The sequence below is a fragment of the Xiphophorus maculatus genome, chromosome 2 (assembly GCF_002775205.1).
Source record: "Xiphophorus maculatus strain JP 163 A chromosome 2, X_maculatus-5.0-male, whole genome shotgun sequence".
In the NCBI taxonomy this organism is placed as follows: domain Eukaryota; kingdom Metazoa; phylum Chordata; class Actinopteri; order Cyprinodontiformes; family Poeciliidae; genus Xiphophorus; species Xiphophorus maculatus.
In genome coordinates this window covers 14500528-14517353 of record NC_036444.1, presented here as the reverse complement: position 1 = coordinate 14517353, position 16826 = coordinate 14500528, and the positions used below count along the sequence as shown (strand labels likewise).

Here is a 16826-nt window from a genome sequence, read left to right as displayed (position 1 = left end):
TCTCACTGAATTTTACAACCCGTTTTTATGATTGTGTTTGAAATTTTCTGTTTTTCAAAATCTTATCAGGATTTTTTATTGCCCAGCACTAGTTCCAGTTGAGGTTTCTGTTGCATTTAACAACCCTCTTATGTTTACATTCTTAATACTTTATTTATCCAAGTAACACCGAGTGAGCTTTAAAATCTCTTTTACATTTACAATGTTGGACAGGAAATGTTTTTTCCTGGAGTGCCTCCCAAATATTTATTCAGTATAAATCAGGTGGATTTATACAGAACTAATGTTAGGATTTGTAACATTAAGGCTTACATCAGCCATTAAATATAGCATATATTTATCCTTATTGAATAAATGCAGACATTATTTTCTTCACATTTTTACAGATTTTAGATTATCCCAATGCAATAACTGTGGAATATATTTGAAGACTCTTTACACACCTTCACCCTGATTGCCAATAAGCATGGTTGGTACTGTATTTAATCAGCATAAGTAACAAGTGTATTATTACATTAAATGAGGTTTCTATAATTTAATTAAAGATGAGGTGCACACTGAGGCTTCCATTAATTCACAGAGATAGGGATTTCTTGGTTGGTGTCTAACGCTTTAGGTATAAGCACATTTTCACAGTTAGCTCCCTCTCTTCAGGTTTTATTAACGACACAGTGGTAGCGTTTATAGCTGGTATCTTTAATGTGACTTTATGCGCCATAGGGAGCCGAGTACTGACTGGGTGATTGTATTTTTCAGCAGTCGAAGTGTGACTGCACCTCAGAGCAAGGCAGTGGGATGCAATGAATATTGCTTAAACCATTACCACTGAGAGGCCCAGCGAATCATGAGATGCAGCAGTTGTTTGTTGACTGAATAAATCATGACTTTACTGATGCTGCAAATAAAATTCTCAGCCTAATGAGTTTCTGCTGTAGTTTCTGTCTGATGGTGTTTGTTGATCACCAAACTTGTGTTGTTTGTTTTACTGCATTTATGTAAACATATTGTTTATACTTATTGGTAATAAGATTAAGATTAACCTCCCACATCTCAAACTAAGGCTTTTGGGGTTTGTTTTGTTAAGCTCCAAACCGTCACATTAGAAACTATTTTTTAATAAAGGTACACAAAGGAGAAAACATGTAGTTGTCATGAGCCTTCTCAGGACTGAGCTATTAAAATTACTCCAATAGCACATCAATTATTCAATCCACCAGGTATCAAAATAAAACAAGCAAAAAAAAAAAAACTATGCCAACTTCTAAAGTCTAGCATGCCTCAGTTAATGTTACTGTTCACTATTCAACAATAAGACAGAAACTAGGAAAAAATAGCACCCACTTGTGACTTCCAAAACCATTGCTGAGCAAAAAATAAATAAATAAAAAATACAAAGGCTCATTGTGGAATTGGCAGTAAAAACTCAGTGATTTCCAAGAAAATCTGTGGACTAGTGAGAAAAATGTGAAACTTTTTTGTAAAGTTTATATCCACATACATCTGACATAACGCTAACATGGCATTTCAGAAAAGGAACGTTATAATTATGGTACTTTTTGGTAGTGATAGTTTAATTGCACTTTATTTGTACAACAGGACAATGATCCAAGCCACCCCAGCAAGACTCCTTTAAAAAGTGAAGGCTTTGCAGTGGCTTAGTTAAAGGTCGGACCTAAATCTGATTGTGGTGCTATGGTGTGAGCTTAAACTAGAGGTTCATACTCAAAAACCTCTAGTGTTTCTGAATATCAAAAAATTTGCAAGAAGAAAGGGCCAACATTTCCTCCAGTGATATTTTAAAGACAGTTATTGTAAATGCTTGATGATAGTTGTTGCTGGTAAAGAGCCAGCTTCGCTTTTGGAGCCATTACTTTTTTACAAGGGAACTGGTTGGATTGGATGCCTTTTTATCGCCTAGAAAATAAAATCATAATTTGAAAACTGCATTTTATATTTACTCAGACTATGTTGGTCTGAAATAAAGTTACTTTAGGGATCTTAAACTTTTATGGGCAACCAAAAATAAGAATAAAAACACTGTATTTGTAGTCTTTGGATCAAACATCATGCCTTTCTTTATTAATTAGATAAAAGCTTAATTAAATTTTCAGAGTTTAGCTGAGTTCCTCACAGATGACTGTGTGTCTTAAATTGTGACTGATGCCAAAAAAAAAAAAAAAAATCACAATGCTGCGGACATGTGGCTGTAAATCACCCGCCTAAGAAGCTGCTCAAACTTTTAGCGCAGCCGCTTATTCAAAATGCAATAAACCTGCCAGCATGAAACAATCTGTATTAAGAGAGATGATATGTCAATCACAAATTAAGCATTCATCTTTGTTTGCTTTGTTTCCTGAACATTTTTACACTTGATGGAGTATTCCAAGGAGGCTTTTAGTAACTTTTGTCATGAAGCAATCTGTCACTGCCGAAATGGCAGCCAACAAGACTCAGTGGAGCCTGTGCAGCTCTGAGCAGTCCCTCTCACAGATGTTACTCATAACTCCCCTTCTTTGTCTTCATTACCATTCATCTCCCGACAGAACCACACATTAGCCCTGATCTCATAAATTACTCCTCAGTGAATCTGTTCACGTCACAGGGTCAATGAATTGTTTATAAACAACCACAATTTCCTCCCAGACACTTTGGGTGTGTGTACGGGTGTGTACCTGTGAGAGAAGCATTTGGGTTTGACCAAGTATTCAAATGTGTGTGTGCCCTTAAGAAATAATGATGATAAGTGATTTGGGCCAAAAACTGTTCAGTTGACCCTACTTGACTTACTCTGCATCTCCTTCCTTCCGTCCTTATTTGCCTTACATTCGCACATACACACACACACAGACACACCCCTGTACGCATTCACTTTACCCTTACCTGCTACCTGTGACTCAGCGTAGCTGCAGAGAACTTGCACAGCAGCGCCTGGAGACGGCGTTGTAAAGATGCAGGATGTTGATGGGAATTGTTACGACAGTAATCATCATTACTTTGCAGTAACGCTCTTGCATAATGATCACAAAACAAACAATGCGCTTCATGTCACCCATTTATGTTTCTTACATACTCTTTAGCGTTCAAACTCGCATTACACCCCTGCAGAGTAATTACTGCCTTGTCTGCCTCGTCACCAGCTTACTTTATCTAAAAACTAATGTGAACGTCATCACTCATAATGTTGCTTCTGATGTCCATGAGCCCCAAGCCGGTAATGGACCTTATTTGAGGGTGGTGCATTTCATGGCTTTCTACAGCTGTTAATGTTCAGAGGAGTGATCTGAGGCTGTGAACTTCAAAGGCACAGAACGTGTGCAGGTATGATGAAAAGTGACATTTAGTGCTACCCTGTGGACATGTTGGTCCGTTGGAGGTTCAGCTTGTTTCTCTGTATGTGGTTCTTTTGTCAGCAGTGTGTCAGATTTGTCTTCTTATCCTTCCTGTATCGCTGTATCTTCTTTTAAGTAGGAAGAAACAGTTGTCCTTGGTTTTACAGCTGGATTGTTGTTTGAGGATAAAATTCTGTTAGTATTCCTCAGAGTAGAAAGCCTTGTGTGCTAAATCATTAAAACCTCAGCGGTTTGATTCTTTTGTTTCCTGTTGTTGGTAGAGAAGCAGCCACCAGAATTTTGTGTCCAATTTAAAATTTTTGCAAAGCCTTCACTAGTAGCTGTGTTTAGACCATTCATATTCCTCTTTAAAAATTCTAATATAAAAAGAAATATGAACACCATTGAAATATTAATTTTAGCCTTCCTGCAATGAGCATTCATGTATTATTTGTTTTCAAACCACAAGAGAAGTCATACTGTATTTATGAGGAAGTATTTACTGTAAAACAAGGTTTTACAAATGTCTTAAAATAAATACAAATATTGTGCAGTTGCATTTTCAGCCGTCTTCTATTAACAATTAGCACAGCTAGGATACACAACATTCCTGGGGCACATTTTGTATGTTTTTCCTGGAGAATGTGGATCTTTACCTTGCTTCTGAGATTTTCAAAAAAGCTATCAACTTCCTGGTGAGTTTTATGGCAGATGTTGAAAATTCAGAAAGATGAAACAAAGCAAGTTGTAACCTTCATGATATTTGCTGAAAATTTTTGCTCTCTCTTCCTTTATTACGGCCAGCATGAGCTGCAAAGGTGTCTTGAAATTCGATAGAACATCCGTAAATAATAAATAGTTGAGCAATTTTGAAATACGGTGTATTTTTGTAGCATTTTGAAAAACTAAACAATTCTCAAACTCAACAGGACTTGACTCTTTGGGCTATTGCTGCAAGGGCTATGTCACTTTTAGTTCTCGGCCTTGTATGTAACCTAACCAGCAGACCCTCATCACAAATATCTCAGTGACATGTTAGATGCATACTGATGTAAGGCTTCTGAGATGCATGCCAATGCTTGTCAAATTAGAAATTTAGGAAGCACCAAGATCTCATGAGACTGTACTCTGAAATGCATGTAGCCAGTATAGCAGGACAGAAAGCAGTGTGACTTGAGAAAGCATAGGTAACTTCGTCAGAAACATCACAGCAGCATTTTGAGCAACCCACTAATTTCCCAAGGCGGTTTTGATAAGGCAGGTGAAATTATCCACTCTCCAAGAAATAAATGCATCAATAAAAATGTCCAGCTCTGACCATGAAGTAATATTACTGCACTTTGGAAACCAAATGATTAGACATGGACATCTAAAGAATATCCATAGTCAAAGTATCCCTTAGTGTTTCGCATGGATGACTTAGCATAAAATTTCATTTGTGCCTTTTCTTAACTATGCAGAAAAGGCACATCCTTGTCTACATAGTTAAGAAACCTCACCTTACCTGCAGGACATTTTCTGTTTTTAATTTTTTCCACAGGAGTTCGTATGTTGGATGGGGAAGTGACAGATGTGGTGGAAGCTCATTCCCTAAGCCTTAACCCTCAGCACATCCACATCTACAGTGCCAGCTGGGGCCCGGAGGATGATGGCAAGTCACTAGATGGCCCTGCCAAACTGGCAATGGAGGCTTTTCTTCAAGGCATAACCAAGGTTGGTTTCTACATAACTTGTGAAACTGTAAAGCAAATTTATATAATAGCTTAAAACATTTTAGATTTAATTCCAGCTACAAATTTTACAAAAAGCTGAAGCTGCAGATGGTAAAACATCTCAAGATGAATTTGAAATTCAGTGACAAATGGGTAAGTAACTTAATTGGGTATAAAAGTGGATCACAGAAGATTGAATTTTTAAGTGATAGATGTTTGAAGAGTTTCATTTACTAAATGAAGATGAATATCTGAAACATAAAATAGCAATATGAACTATTCGCCAATAAAATATTCAGAGAACTGATTGGTTCCAGAGTTCTGGCTCTTGCGCAACATTGCATCAGATTCTGACAAAATTCTGGAGATGAAATCACTGCATTGTCTAACGAACACTTCTGAAAAACTGTGTCAGTGAACACAGATCATTACTGCATCCATACAGGTAACTTGAAACGCTTCCATAAGAGGAAACATGAATCCGATAATGTTGCTTACAATCAACAGTTTTAGAAAAGTTTCAATGAAAAGTTGTCTTACCTGCAATCAAATGCTGCTGCACATTGAAACCTTTTGGCTTACAAGGGAACAGATATATGAGTGTTCCAGACTGCGAATAAGCTAAAATGCTTAAAAACATCATATTACAGCCCCAAAACAGGATGAGAGGGCATATCATAAAAACCATAAAGAAAAACAGGGTTTATGTGTTCATACAGGCTTCCTACACCCTCGTAAAGAAAGATGGAAAAGTGTGGCATTTCATTTTATTTGTTTACTAGGACTGAGTAAGAATGAAAAAAGAAAGCTGAATCTGAAACAACTGTCCCAGACTACAGACTGTGCATGAGAAATGTCTGCAGTTCTAAAAATAGATTGCTCCAATCAAAATGCTTTTATGCATTAACGATGCACCTAGTTGCCATAATGACAGCTTTTTCTACATCTGACAGATCTTGAATTTATTCACGCAAAACTGCCTGTTTTTTCCTTCAGTGACCAACCAAACAACCTGCTGTACCTGTTTTTTTTTATATATGTAAATATTAATTGCAGGGATGATAGAAAATCAGATGGTGACAAGTGTTTAATTGGAAAGAAAACAAGTATAAATTTTTTAGATGTCATCTGTTTTTATGTCGTAAAGAACATTAAATTGCCTTGTTGCTGAAATTAGCTAGACAAATAAACTTGATTGATTGATTGATTGATTGATTGATTGGTTGATTGGTTGATTGATTGATTGATTGATTGATTGATTGATTGATTGATTGATTGATTGATTGATTGATTGATTGATTGATTTGTCTGTCGATATTAGTCTGTTTGACAGTTCATCCATCTGTCCACCTGTCCAGCTTGATCCCTACACAATTAATTTTAAGCCTTTGTATATATACAGTATATATACAGTATATACAGTATATATATATATATATATATATATATATATATACAGTATATACACCAATGGCCTCTAGATATTTGTGTTTGTAAAAATATGAAACTTATACTGTAAAGATCTGTTACAGGTCTGCTTATTGTGGATTAGATATTCAAATGGCTACATTACAACAAAAAATAAGGTACCATGAAAGAGTACTTGACTCATCATGTAAGTACAGCTAAAAAGCGACCATAACTTCAGGTACAAAAAATGTATTCATCTTTCCAAATCCACATAAAGGAGCAGTTATCACTCTTCAGCTTCTGGCCTTTATAGAGAAGAACAGTAACAGTAACAGCGAGGGGTAGAAAGTGTAGACCCTGTTATAATTGCATCCCCTGGTTCCAAGAACAATAATGTCTGCCACTTCTTTAGACTACTTAAACAAACTGCAAGCAAGAGGTAATTAGGTCTTACATGAGGAAAAGTTGTATCATAAGGCCCTAATCCTACAAAGAAAAGAGAAGTTATGAACACAAGTTAGAGTTAAGTCAGCAAGCCGCTCACATTAATCACCGCCCCCACTGAGTGACAGCTTGGCTATGCATGAACAGCAGGTAAGATGGTTAGCTTACCTGCTGAACTTTAGGGCCAACACTGCAGTCCAGTCAGCCACGACTAAAGACAAACCAAAGGGCGGGAGCCATCCTACAGGGCATTCACATCCAAGAATCAGTGCTTAACACCCCTTTAAGCAGCTCCATTTGCATAGTGAAATACAAAATTATTCACAGTTGGGAGGCGAGGATAGCAGCAAACAGCAGAGGGTCTTCTTAGTTTCCAAAGACATAGTGAGGGGCTGTTAAAACGGGAGGTGATGCAACACAGTAGTAAACATGCTCTGGGAGGCTCAGGATGAATTCACACATAAAATTTTAATTATTATAAATAAGCTTCTGCAGTTGAAACTTCCACAGATGTTTCATCATATTGCAGGAACCTGATTCATCTACAGATCACTGCATTCTGTTCTTATTCATTTTTAACATGGTTTCCCACCTGTCTTATCTTGGCAACGCATGTGCTCTATTTCACAATTAACATGGTCAAACAGACAAATGTTATTGGCCATGTTGGGTCACTTTTTATATACCTCATGGTGTATAAATAAAATCTATTTGCTGATACCAACGACAGTCTTGTGTAAAACTCAATTATTAATCTGTAGTTCAAGCTGTTTCCTTCTGAATTTGCTCTCTGCAAAAATTAATTATTAAGGTGAGTGCTTGGAGGTTGTTGAGTATTTGTTTGCATAAATAGTTGTTATAAGCAGCAAATATGATATGAATTGTTTAAGAAGAAAAATAACATTATTTAAAACACAGTTCACCACGACACCAAAAATAGCAGCTTCATGTTGCAGATATGTAGAGCCTTGCAAGAGTTTTAATCCCCTTGAATTTTTCACATTTTTACACATTTCAGCCACATTGTATTGTATTCCGATTTATTTTTTTTTATGATGGACCCACACAAAATATCAGATAAAGGCAGGGAAAGAAAATGGAGTAGGGATTTTACAAATAAAAATCTGAACAGTGTGGGAATCCTTTGTATTCATCGAAGTTCCAATTTTGTTGCAATTCCAGGTTCCAATCTTTTGGGGTTTGTCTCTATCTGTGCACATCTTGAAAGTAACTTTTCTCTCCATTCTTCTTTGCAACATATATCGGTAACTTAGGTTTTCTGCCGAAGAAGAGTCGATGTAGGTATAATGTGTTTAAGGTCATTTGGTTTGTTATGTTTGTGCCATTTCTGTAGGATTAGCCTAGTCAAATTTGGAATTTGACTAGGCTAATCCTATCACCTGATATACTTTGATTTAACCCAGTCCATTATGGCTCTTGCTGTATTTGTAACATTGCTGTCCTGCTGGAATTGGAACCCCATCCCAGTCTAAACTATTGCCTTGCATTTAGTTCCATCAATCTTTCAATTAACTCAGAATAGTTTCCTTGTGGTGCCTTCATTCACGTGAAGGCACCACCATGTTTTACTAGTTCAATAGTACATGCCACACTTTTCAGACTTGCTAAAATTGTTCCAAAACTTGTGTGTAATTTTCCCTTGTCTTCAAAATGATATAGCACTTTGTTATGGTCTATTACATTGGTGTATTAGTATGTCACACATTACAAATTGAGGAAAAGTTCAGAGGAAATGAATACCGTTGAAAGGCACCTTATAAATTTAATCCAGAAATATAGAAACTCTCTCCTCGGCAAGAGAGTTGTCATAAAGTTTTATTTTCAGAAATATTAAAGTAATTTTTATTTTACATTAGAAATATCAGAGAAGACATGCAGAATTTCCACACTTTAATCACGCTACTTTCCTCAGGAGGAGGACAAACTCAAGGTGAATTTGTTCATTTCTCATTGACTCCATAGGCTTCAGCAGAATTAGATATGAAAGAGTTTGAGCCTATTACCCAAGTCTAATGTCATCATTCCTCATGTGTCAAGCTTACAACATCAAAGACCATTAGCAGATCAGCTAAATGAGAAAGATGAGATGGGAGAAAACAGAAACAAAGCTGATGAAGGAGTGAGATTCAAAGGCAGTGATAATTGTCATGCAAATGAGAGAAACTGCAAATTTTCCGTGGCAACGTATGACTCATAGTACACATCCCCAAATGTGTGCACCGCTACATATTATGACGTGTTAGTGGAGATAAATTACCTGACAGGAAAACAACAGGAGCCCTCTGGTTCAGTGTGTGTTCTCCTGGCAGCGAGATAACGGCTGGCGCTAAAGTGTTCTCATCTGGGTATCTGTAAACCGCAGCAAAAGGCGGCGCCGGGTCATAAATTGAGCTGGACGGTTTAGGAGTGTTATGTACAGTCTGGTGTGACCATCCCGTTCGATGGAGGCTGCACACAACACTCAGCAAAAGCTCATTTATCCCATCTTCTAAAGAGAGATCATTTGTGAGACGGGGGTGTAGGAATCAATTAAGAAAATTAAATGGATAATTCTTATAAAAAAAAAAAAAGGCTTGTACCAGCTCATTTAAAATCTGTCTTCGGGTCCAATTAAGGTCTCTTTGTAGACTTATGAGCTTAACATTTTACTGATTAAATGTGCCAGAAAACACAGCGTCATAGCAGCACTGATAAGGAAGTAAATCTTTGGTAACTAGACAAGCATACCCACTGACAACTGCATTTTTTCTCCCTGTTTAGTGTGAATTCCTTTTGTTTTTCTTTTTTTTTCGTTGTTGATCTTGATCACTTCTGGAGATAGTATTACATGTACTCTGCCTTTCATACGTAGTCATAGTCCTTGAACTTTTTGCATTTGGTTACATTAAAACCACAAACCTCAGTGTATTTTAATGTGATGTCATTTCATAGGCAAATACAAACCTCTGAATACTTCTATATAAAGTAGAAGTTTTCTAATTTCTTGCCAATAAAATTCTGAAGGGCATGATATATTCACAAATCCTATCCTACTATTTTCACTGCCATTACACCTCAAAGTCTTTAATAGTTGGTTTCATCCAGCTTTGCACATAAAGGGAATGAAATATTTGCTCATTCAAGTTCAGGCATATCGAATAGAGAGTGCCTACAGGATACATTTTCAAGCCTTGCCACAGTCTCTCAGATAAATGTAGGTTCTGACTTTGCTTTGGCCGTTCTAACAGATCAATTTCATCAAACCAGTTGTAGCTCTGGCTTTCTTTTTCAACAACAGTATGCGTCTTGTAAGTCTTCCATGAAGGCCATGTTACCTGAGTTAATGGCTGGTGGTTGTCCTGTCAACAGATTATCCCATCTGAGTTGTGGATCTGTGCATCTACTCTCGAGTTAGGATGGGATTCTTGAGGGCCAATGATTCTTGGCCCTCAATTATTTTTCAGTAATTAAGCTATGCTGAATTTTATTTAAGTGTACTAGAACATAGGTGGCTGAAAACACATGCAAAGCTATCCATCCATCCATCCATTTTCTGTACACCCTTGTCCCTTAGAGGGGTTGGGAGGGCTGATGGTGTCTATCTCTAGCTAATGTTCCAGTCGAGAGGCGGGGTCACACTGGACAGGTCGCCAGTCTGTCGCAGGGCAACACAGAGACTAATAACCATGCACACCAGGGGTCTCAAACTCCAGTCCTCGGGGGCCGCAGTCCTGCAGTTTTTTGATGTGCCACAGGTACAAAACACTGGAATGAAATGGCTTAATTACCTCCTGCTTGTGTAGATTAGTTCTCCAGAGCCTTGCTAATGACCTAATTATTCTTTTCAGGTGTGGTGCAGCAGAGGCACATCTAAAAGTTGCAGGACTGCAGCCCTCGAGGACTGGAGTTTGAGACCCCTGATGCACACACACACGCTCACATGTAGGGAGAATTTAAAGAGAACAATTTACCTAATAGTCATGTTTTTGGACTGTGGGAGGAAGCCGGAGTGCTCGGAGAGAACCCACACATGCACAGGGAGAATATTCAAACTCCATGCAGAAAGACCCCGGGCCGGGAATCAAACCCAGGACTTTCTTGCTGCAAGGCAACAGCTCATGCAAAGCTATTTTTTCATATTTTTATTTGGTAAAAGTGCAAACAATCCATTTCCTATTAATGTGCTATTTTGTCTGTCAACTCAGTTCATTAGAGTTTGTGTTTGCGATGTAACAAAATGTGAAAAGGTTCAATGGACATTGATATTTAGTATTGTTCTTTAGCTGAACTGTTAGAGAAAGAAGACGTTTTTTTTTTTAGGTTACAGGTCATTCTTGTGAATATTTGTCTACCTGCATTCCTGTTTTCACACAATAAAATATTCAGTATAGTTGCATTATTGAAATCATTTTTTTAGAAAAGGATGAAACAAATAATAAAAGAAAAGCTATTTTTTATGTAATTTTGTAGCCACACAATTATATACTGTACTATTTAGTCGAATATATATTTAGAATCAAATCAGACAGCAAATATTGTTGAACTAATCAAAATCTTTTGGAAAATAAGCATTAACTTCAGCAAAGGGATACTGAGGTCAGTCTCCAGCCCTAAGGCTGTTTCTGCGCCCTGACATCTGGTGCCCTGATACTCAATGTTTTCGTCTCCATTCGGGCCTCAGGGACACTCGGCAACAACTGGTCTCCGGTAACAATCAGCAATATTTTGAGGTGCAGAAGGTCAGCAGTGAAAGAGGTGAGCAGGGAGACTTCTGCCTTCGAGATAAGCAAGAAAACCAACTGGAGACGAAATGAATAAAATAGAGACACAGAACTGTCTGCAGTTCAATGTCATTTGTGTTTCATAATAAGTAAATCAATCCTGTCACAGAGCTTAAATTAATCCGGTGGAGACGAGTACATGAAGCAAGGTGGTGTATGTCTTGGAACAAATAAACCCACTTAATCGTGGCACTGCTACAAAGATAAGAAATGGTCTTTGTTCAAAAAATGCTTGAAAATCACATTTCTTTTTGATACATCATTACCGTCTCCAAGCCTGCTGATGAAAACTATATGAAATGAAATATATGCAGATATAGAGAAGCACAAAAATATTCATTCCACTGGCAGATTTAGGTTTTGTGTAATCACTTGATTTTACTAACATATTTCTTCATGACATTTCGAAGCATCCTAGCCAGAATCCAAACTTGAATCTGATGGAGAATCTGTGGAGAGAGTTAAACATTAGGGTGATGGTAAGCAGGTCTTCCAACCTCAAATAATTTGAGCTCAGCAACAAAGAAATTGTCCAAATTATCAAAATACCAGTGGAAACATACGAAAAGCTGATTAACAAATATATCTAACAATTGTTTGATTTATGTAATTTTCATGATTTTCACTGATTATTTTGAAATCTGCCAGAGGAATTTGACCTTTACTGTATGTATATCTTAAACTGAACAATGCTTCAGTTTAAAATGATGCTGTCATGTATTCACAATCTCAATCAGCTTGAGCACGTGTCGCAATTACAATCGCCATGTTTGCTATCTGACATTTTTGACATGGATCTGCACCTCCAGCGTTTTAGAGTTTCTAAAGAAAGCTCAGATATGGAATACCATTTGGGCAGTGAGATAAACGTCTTTGTCAAAGGCAGCTTTCCACACCTCAGCGAGCCTTTGTTAGTTTCTTTCTGTTTGTTGGGTTTTAACTATATCAAGGTTTTCTTTTATGTTTTTCTGCCGCAGGGACGCGGTGGACTGGGCTCCATCTTCGTCTGGGCTTCAGGCAACGGTGGCCGCGAACAGGACAGCTGCAACTGTGACGGCTACACCAACAGCATTTACACGCTGTCCATCAGCAGCACCACAGAGTCGGGCAATGTGCCATGGTACAGTGAACCCTGCTCCTCCACCCTGGCTACAACCTTTAGCTCTGGGAATCCAGGGGAGAAACAGATAGTGAGTGCAAGCACGCCTCTGCTCCTTAAAATCGTCTATGCATTAGCTGTTGTGTTGCCAATCTAAAAGAAACTGTATGCCCACCAAACACTGACACAGATGCATCATAAATTGAAGTTTTTTGAAGCGTATTTTCACATGAAACCTTTGTCTGTCATGTTGTAAATAAGCATCAAGCTGTCAGAAATCAGAGCGTCTGATGCACCACATCCAACAAGGAGAGCGGACAAACCCTGAAAATGTCACATGCTTCTTTCAAGCTGCTTTTCAACTGATGAAAGGCTTGCCTCCAGGGATCAGAATAACATGAAACAGCTATGAATCTTCCTTTTTTTTATCCAAAATACACCAAAGGGCAGCTGCAGGCAAACAAATGCACTTCATCAAAACAGGTGAAATTAAACTTGTTTTCAAGAGGTGAAGCAGCACTGACTTGATTTTGCAACTATGAGGCTGCTGGTGTTTGTCCTGAAAGTTATTTCATGCCACGTCTCTTTGTCTAACACTGGTATTTATGATCCCAGTGTTGGTGTAATTGCCGCAGTTGCAATGGGGGCTTCCACAGCAAGCCAGCTGATCATTTGGGGTTGGGATTTAGTGACCTGTTATTTCATAAGAAAAGAAAAAATTTTAAATCACACCTTCTTCTAGTAAGTCAGAAAATCACAGATAGTTTCCTCACTCACAAAGACACAAGGACAGAACCATGCAGACTCTCTCACACTATAAAGGCAGTTTAGGTTGTCCAATTAGCCTAACATTCATGCCTTTGGATCGGGGTTGAAAGCTGAACAACAGAGGGCACTGACACATGCTTGAGCAAAGCTGAACAAAGAGAAATGCTTTTGCTATTAGGTGTGATGATTATTGCACAACCACACCACCAGGTTACCACATAGATGCTTAAAAAAATCTTAAAGACATTGTGTTGAATAAAAAGCTTAATCATAATCATCGTAATAATGTTATTTTAAGAAAGTCCCCTGGCTTTTGTTTGCATAATTAAATTAGTCAGAATCACAGAGCTTTTATGGCCAAGTGTGCCTGTGGAGGCTGAAAATATTTAGTGAATATACACACCCTGAAACTGGGGCTGTTGTAGCTGTAACAGACACTGCAACGATAAACCGGTCACAGAAAATCTCTCATTCTGCACAGCTTTACTTCAGGCTTGATTATTGCATCAAAATCAGTTGTAAATGCCAGTATCATATGAAAATGGCACATTATCGACCACCACCAAGTAATGCATGGTGTGAAGTAGAAGGGCAATATATGTGGTTTCCAAAACATTTTTCATAAAAGAATCTGAGAAGTCTGTGTTTATCCTTTACTTTACTCAAATATCAGTAAAGAAAATCCAAATGCCTCTTGGAGATAAGTAATTTAAGTCCACCTGTGTGTAATTTAAGCTCAGCATAAATACGGATGTTGTACGAAGGCCTTAGAGCTTTGGTTGAGATCATTAGTGAGCAAACAGCATAATAAAACCAAGAACACACGCAGTAGGGTTGAAGTTGTGGATTAGCTTAATGCTTCGCTAGGTTATGAAATAATTTTCCATGCTTTAAGCCTTTCATAGAACTCTTTAGCTTATCATCCAAATTACAAGTGAAAACTTGTGCGCACCACATGCATTTTTTATGTGGTACATGTTTTTTTCTTATCATTTTCATATGTGAAATTCATGGAGTTTTCAGTAAAGGAGAAAATGCTCTGGCCAGAAGAAACTACGTACAGCAGATTTTTGTTTGCTTGTTTGTTTTGCCTACGGCCTAAACATTTGCAACTTGTGTTGCAGAAAACTAAGACTGTCACTCTGAACACACCATCCCACAAACATGAGACATGGTAGAGGCAGCATCATTCTGTTGGAATCCTTTTATGTCTAGAAGAGTCACTGAAGCTGAACAGAGTTGATCAATACAGGCCAATCATGCTAGAAAAACTTGACTACAGACTACATATCCCTAAAATGTTTGGCCACAGGACTTTTCTGATCAGGATCTGTAATCATTTTTGTTTAATCGTTTTATGAGTTAAATTTTGTTTATTATGTCCGCATTTATAGCTACGTGATTGATATTTTTTATTGCACAAAAATAAGTTTAATTTATCCCCTATGTCCCTTCTAACTACTTTCCACTATCATAAAACAAATAATAATAAAAGAAAACCTCTGCCAAGTCTTATAAAAAATGTTTCACCTTGTACTAAATGAATACATTTAATGAGAAAACATTTTTCAGTTAGCAGATATCTATGAAATGGCTGTTTGGTCCAGTTCCAAGTGGAACAGTTGTCCTGTTCAGACGCCTGACCGGTTTTGTTTACACCTCTGACACAGAGACGTCTTCAGCTGATAATGGTCATTAGTGCCACAAGCTGTCAGGCCAAAAGTTGCAAGCAGATTCTCCATCTCTAACCTTCACTGCCTGTCTTTGCTTCCGGCCTCTTTGTCATTACCAGTGTGTCCTCATTGTGACCCAGACAGGCATCATTAGCTTCCTGGTACTGACAGACAGGAAGATAAGAAGCGTGCATGGAGCACTAAGACCCTTCGTCTCACCAGCAACAGACCTGGCTGGGGCCAACTTGGCTGACATTCACTGTCCCGCCTGTGACCCCTTGGCAGGCGTCCAGAGACCTGAGACTGAACCTACCGACTCATTCTCTCCTCCTCCCTCTCATTCTTCTTCCATCTTAGATAGCTGCAGGGAAAACTCATATTATCTCTGTCCCTCCCCTGTCTAACACTCAGCTTTCCTCGCTGTGAATTCATAGTGAAGTGTCACATTAGCTCTGTCTCTCTCCTTTTGTATTTATGTGCACTTCCCTCTGTTCTTATTCTCTCTAAGGTAACCACAGACCTGAGGCAGAAATGCACTGACTCTCACACGGGGACGTCTGCCTCGGCTCCTCTAGCTGCTGGGATCATCGCTCTGGCTCTGGAGGCAAAGTGAGTTGGAATGACAGATGACTTTTACAGCAGTGTCACTGGCCTGCTTCTCCATCTATTTTATTTTATTTTTTTATTTAACATACAGTATCTGTCAGATGTCTACATACAGTCATCAGGGACATAAATGGCATTTTAACTTTAGGGTTTTAATAATGTATTTGAACTGGTCTCTTTAGAGTGGGAAATTAATATACAGCATTAAACTTCGATTTTTAAAAATAAGAAGTTGTGGCACAACATTAAATTCAGTGTTTTGTTTCTTTAATCCATGCAGGCTTAAAATTGTACATACAGGGTCAAACACAGGGGTCATGTGGGGGGCTGGGGTCTGTCTCCAATGATCATTTGGCAAGAGACAGGGTATGTCCTGGACATGTTGGATGGACATAGAGGGGTCTGTGTATCCTGATACGGGATACATAGACCCCCAATAATATCTGGATAATTGTCTTATTGCAAAATAATGAGAAACAATAGACTTTTTGTAACAATTAACATGTTTTGAATATCTTCAAAAGGCCTTTTGCAATTGTTCTGGGGTTGATACATGCATAGGTTCCCCCAAAACTCTCTTTATCTCTGTGACACAGAACTGATCAATCTGACCAGCATGATGGCTGAACATCCACCAAGATATTTATGTTTGAGTATAACAACTGGATTCATCCTCAAAGTGGTTCAAGGACGACCCATTTGTGAAGGTCACCATTTTTGTCCCCAACACTTTAACTGACATTCACAGGTGTGCCTCCAATTAATTGAAATCAGGTCACTATCTCGAAGCCATGACATCATCTTCATCTGGATTTTCCCTAATTGCTTAAAGGCACAGTGATCTGAGTGGATGCTAACTTCAGAATTTAAAGAAACTTTTAAGAAATTTTCAGAAGAATCAGACTAATAAAAATGGAAACAGTTTTAGCCAGTATTGTCAATCATCTTTGAGCACGCTGGACTTTTAAAGTGCAGGAATATTGTTGGCTTTATCTTTACCACTA

The 16826-nt window shown here is 38.1% G+C and overlaps 1 protein-coding gene across 3 annotated transcripts in view; it reads left to right on the top strand.

The window, feature by feature from the left end:
- Nucleotides 1–16826, top strand: part of furin (furin, paired basic amino acid cleaving enzyme) — a 134450-nt gene that overhangs the window by 101431 nt on the left and 16193 nt on the right. For all 3 annotated transcript variants that reach the window (XM_005802242.2, XM_023348700.1, XM_023348705.1), the window contains exons 8-10: nucleotides 4870–5042; nucleotides 12654–12866; nucleotides 15725–15825. In XM_005802242.2, the coding sequence (XP_005802299.1) occupies nucleotides 4870–5042; nucleotides 12654–12866; nucleotides 15725–15825 (487 nt within the window). The remainder of the gene's footprint in view (nucleotides 1–4869; nucleotides 5043–12653; nucleotides 12867–15724; nucleotides 15826–16826) is intronic.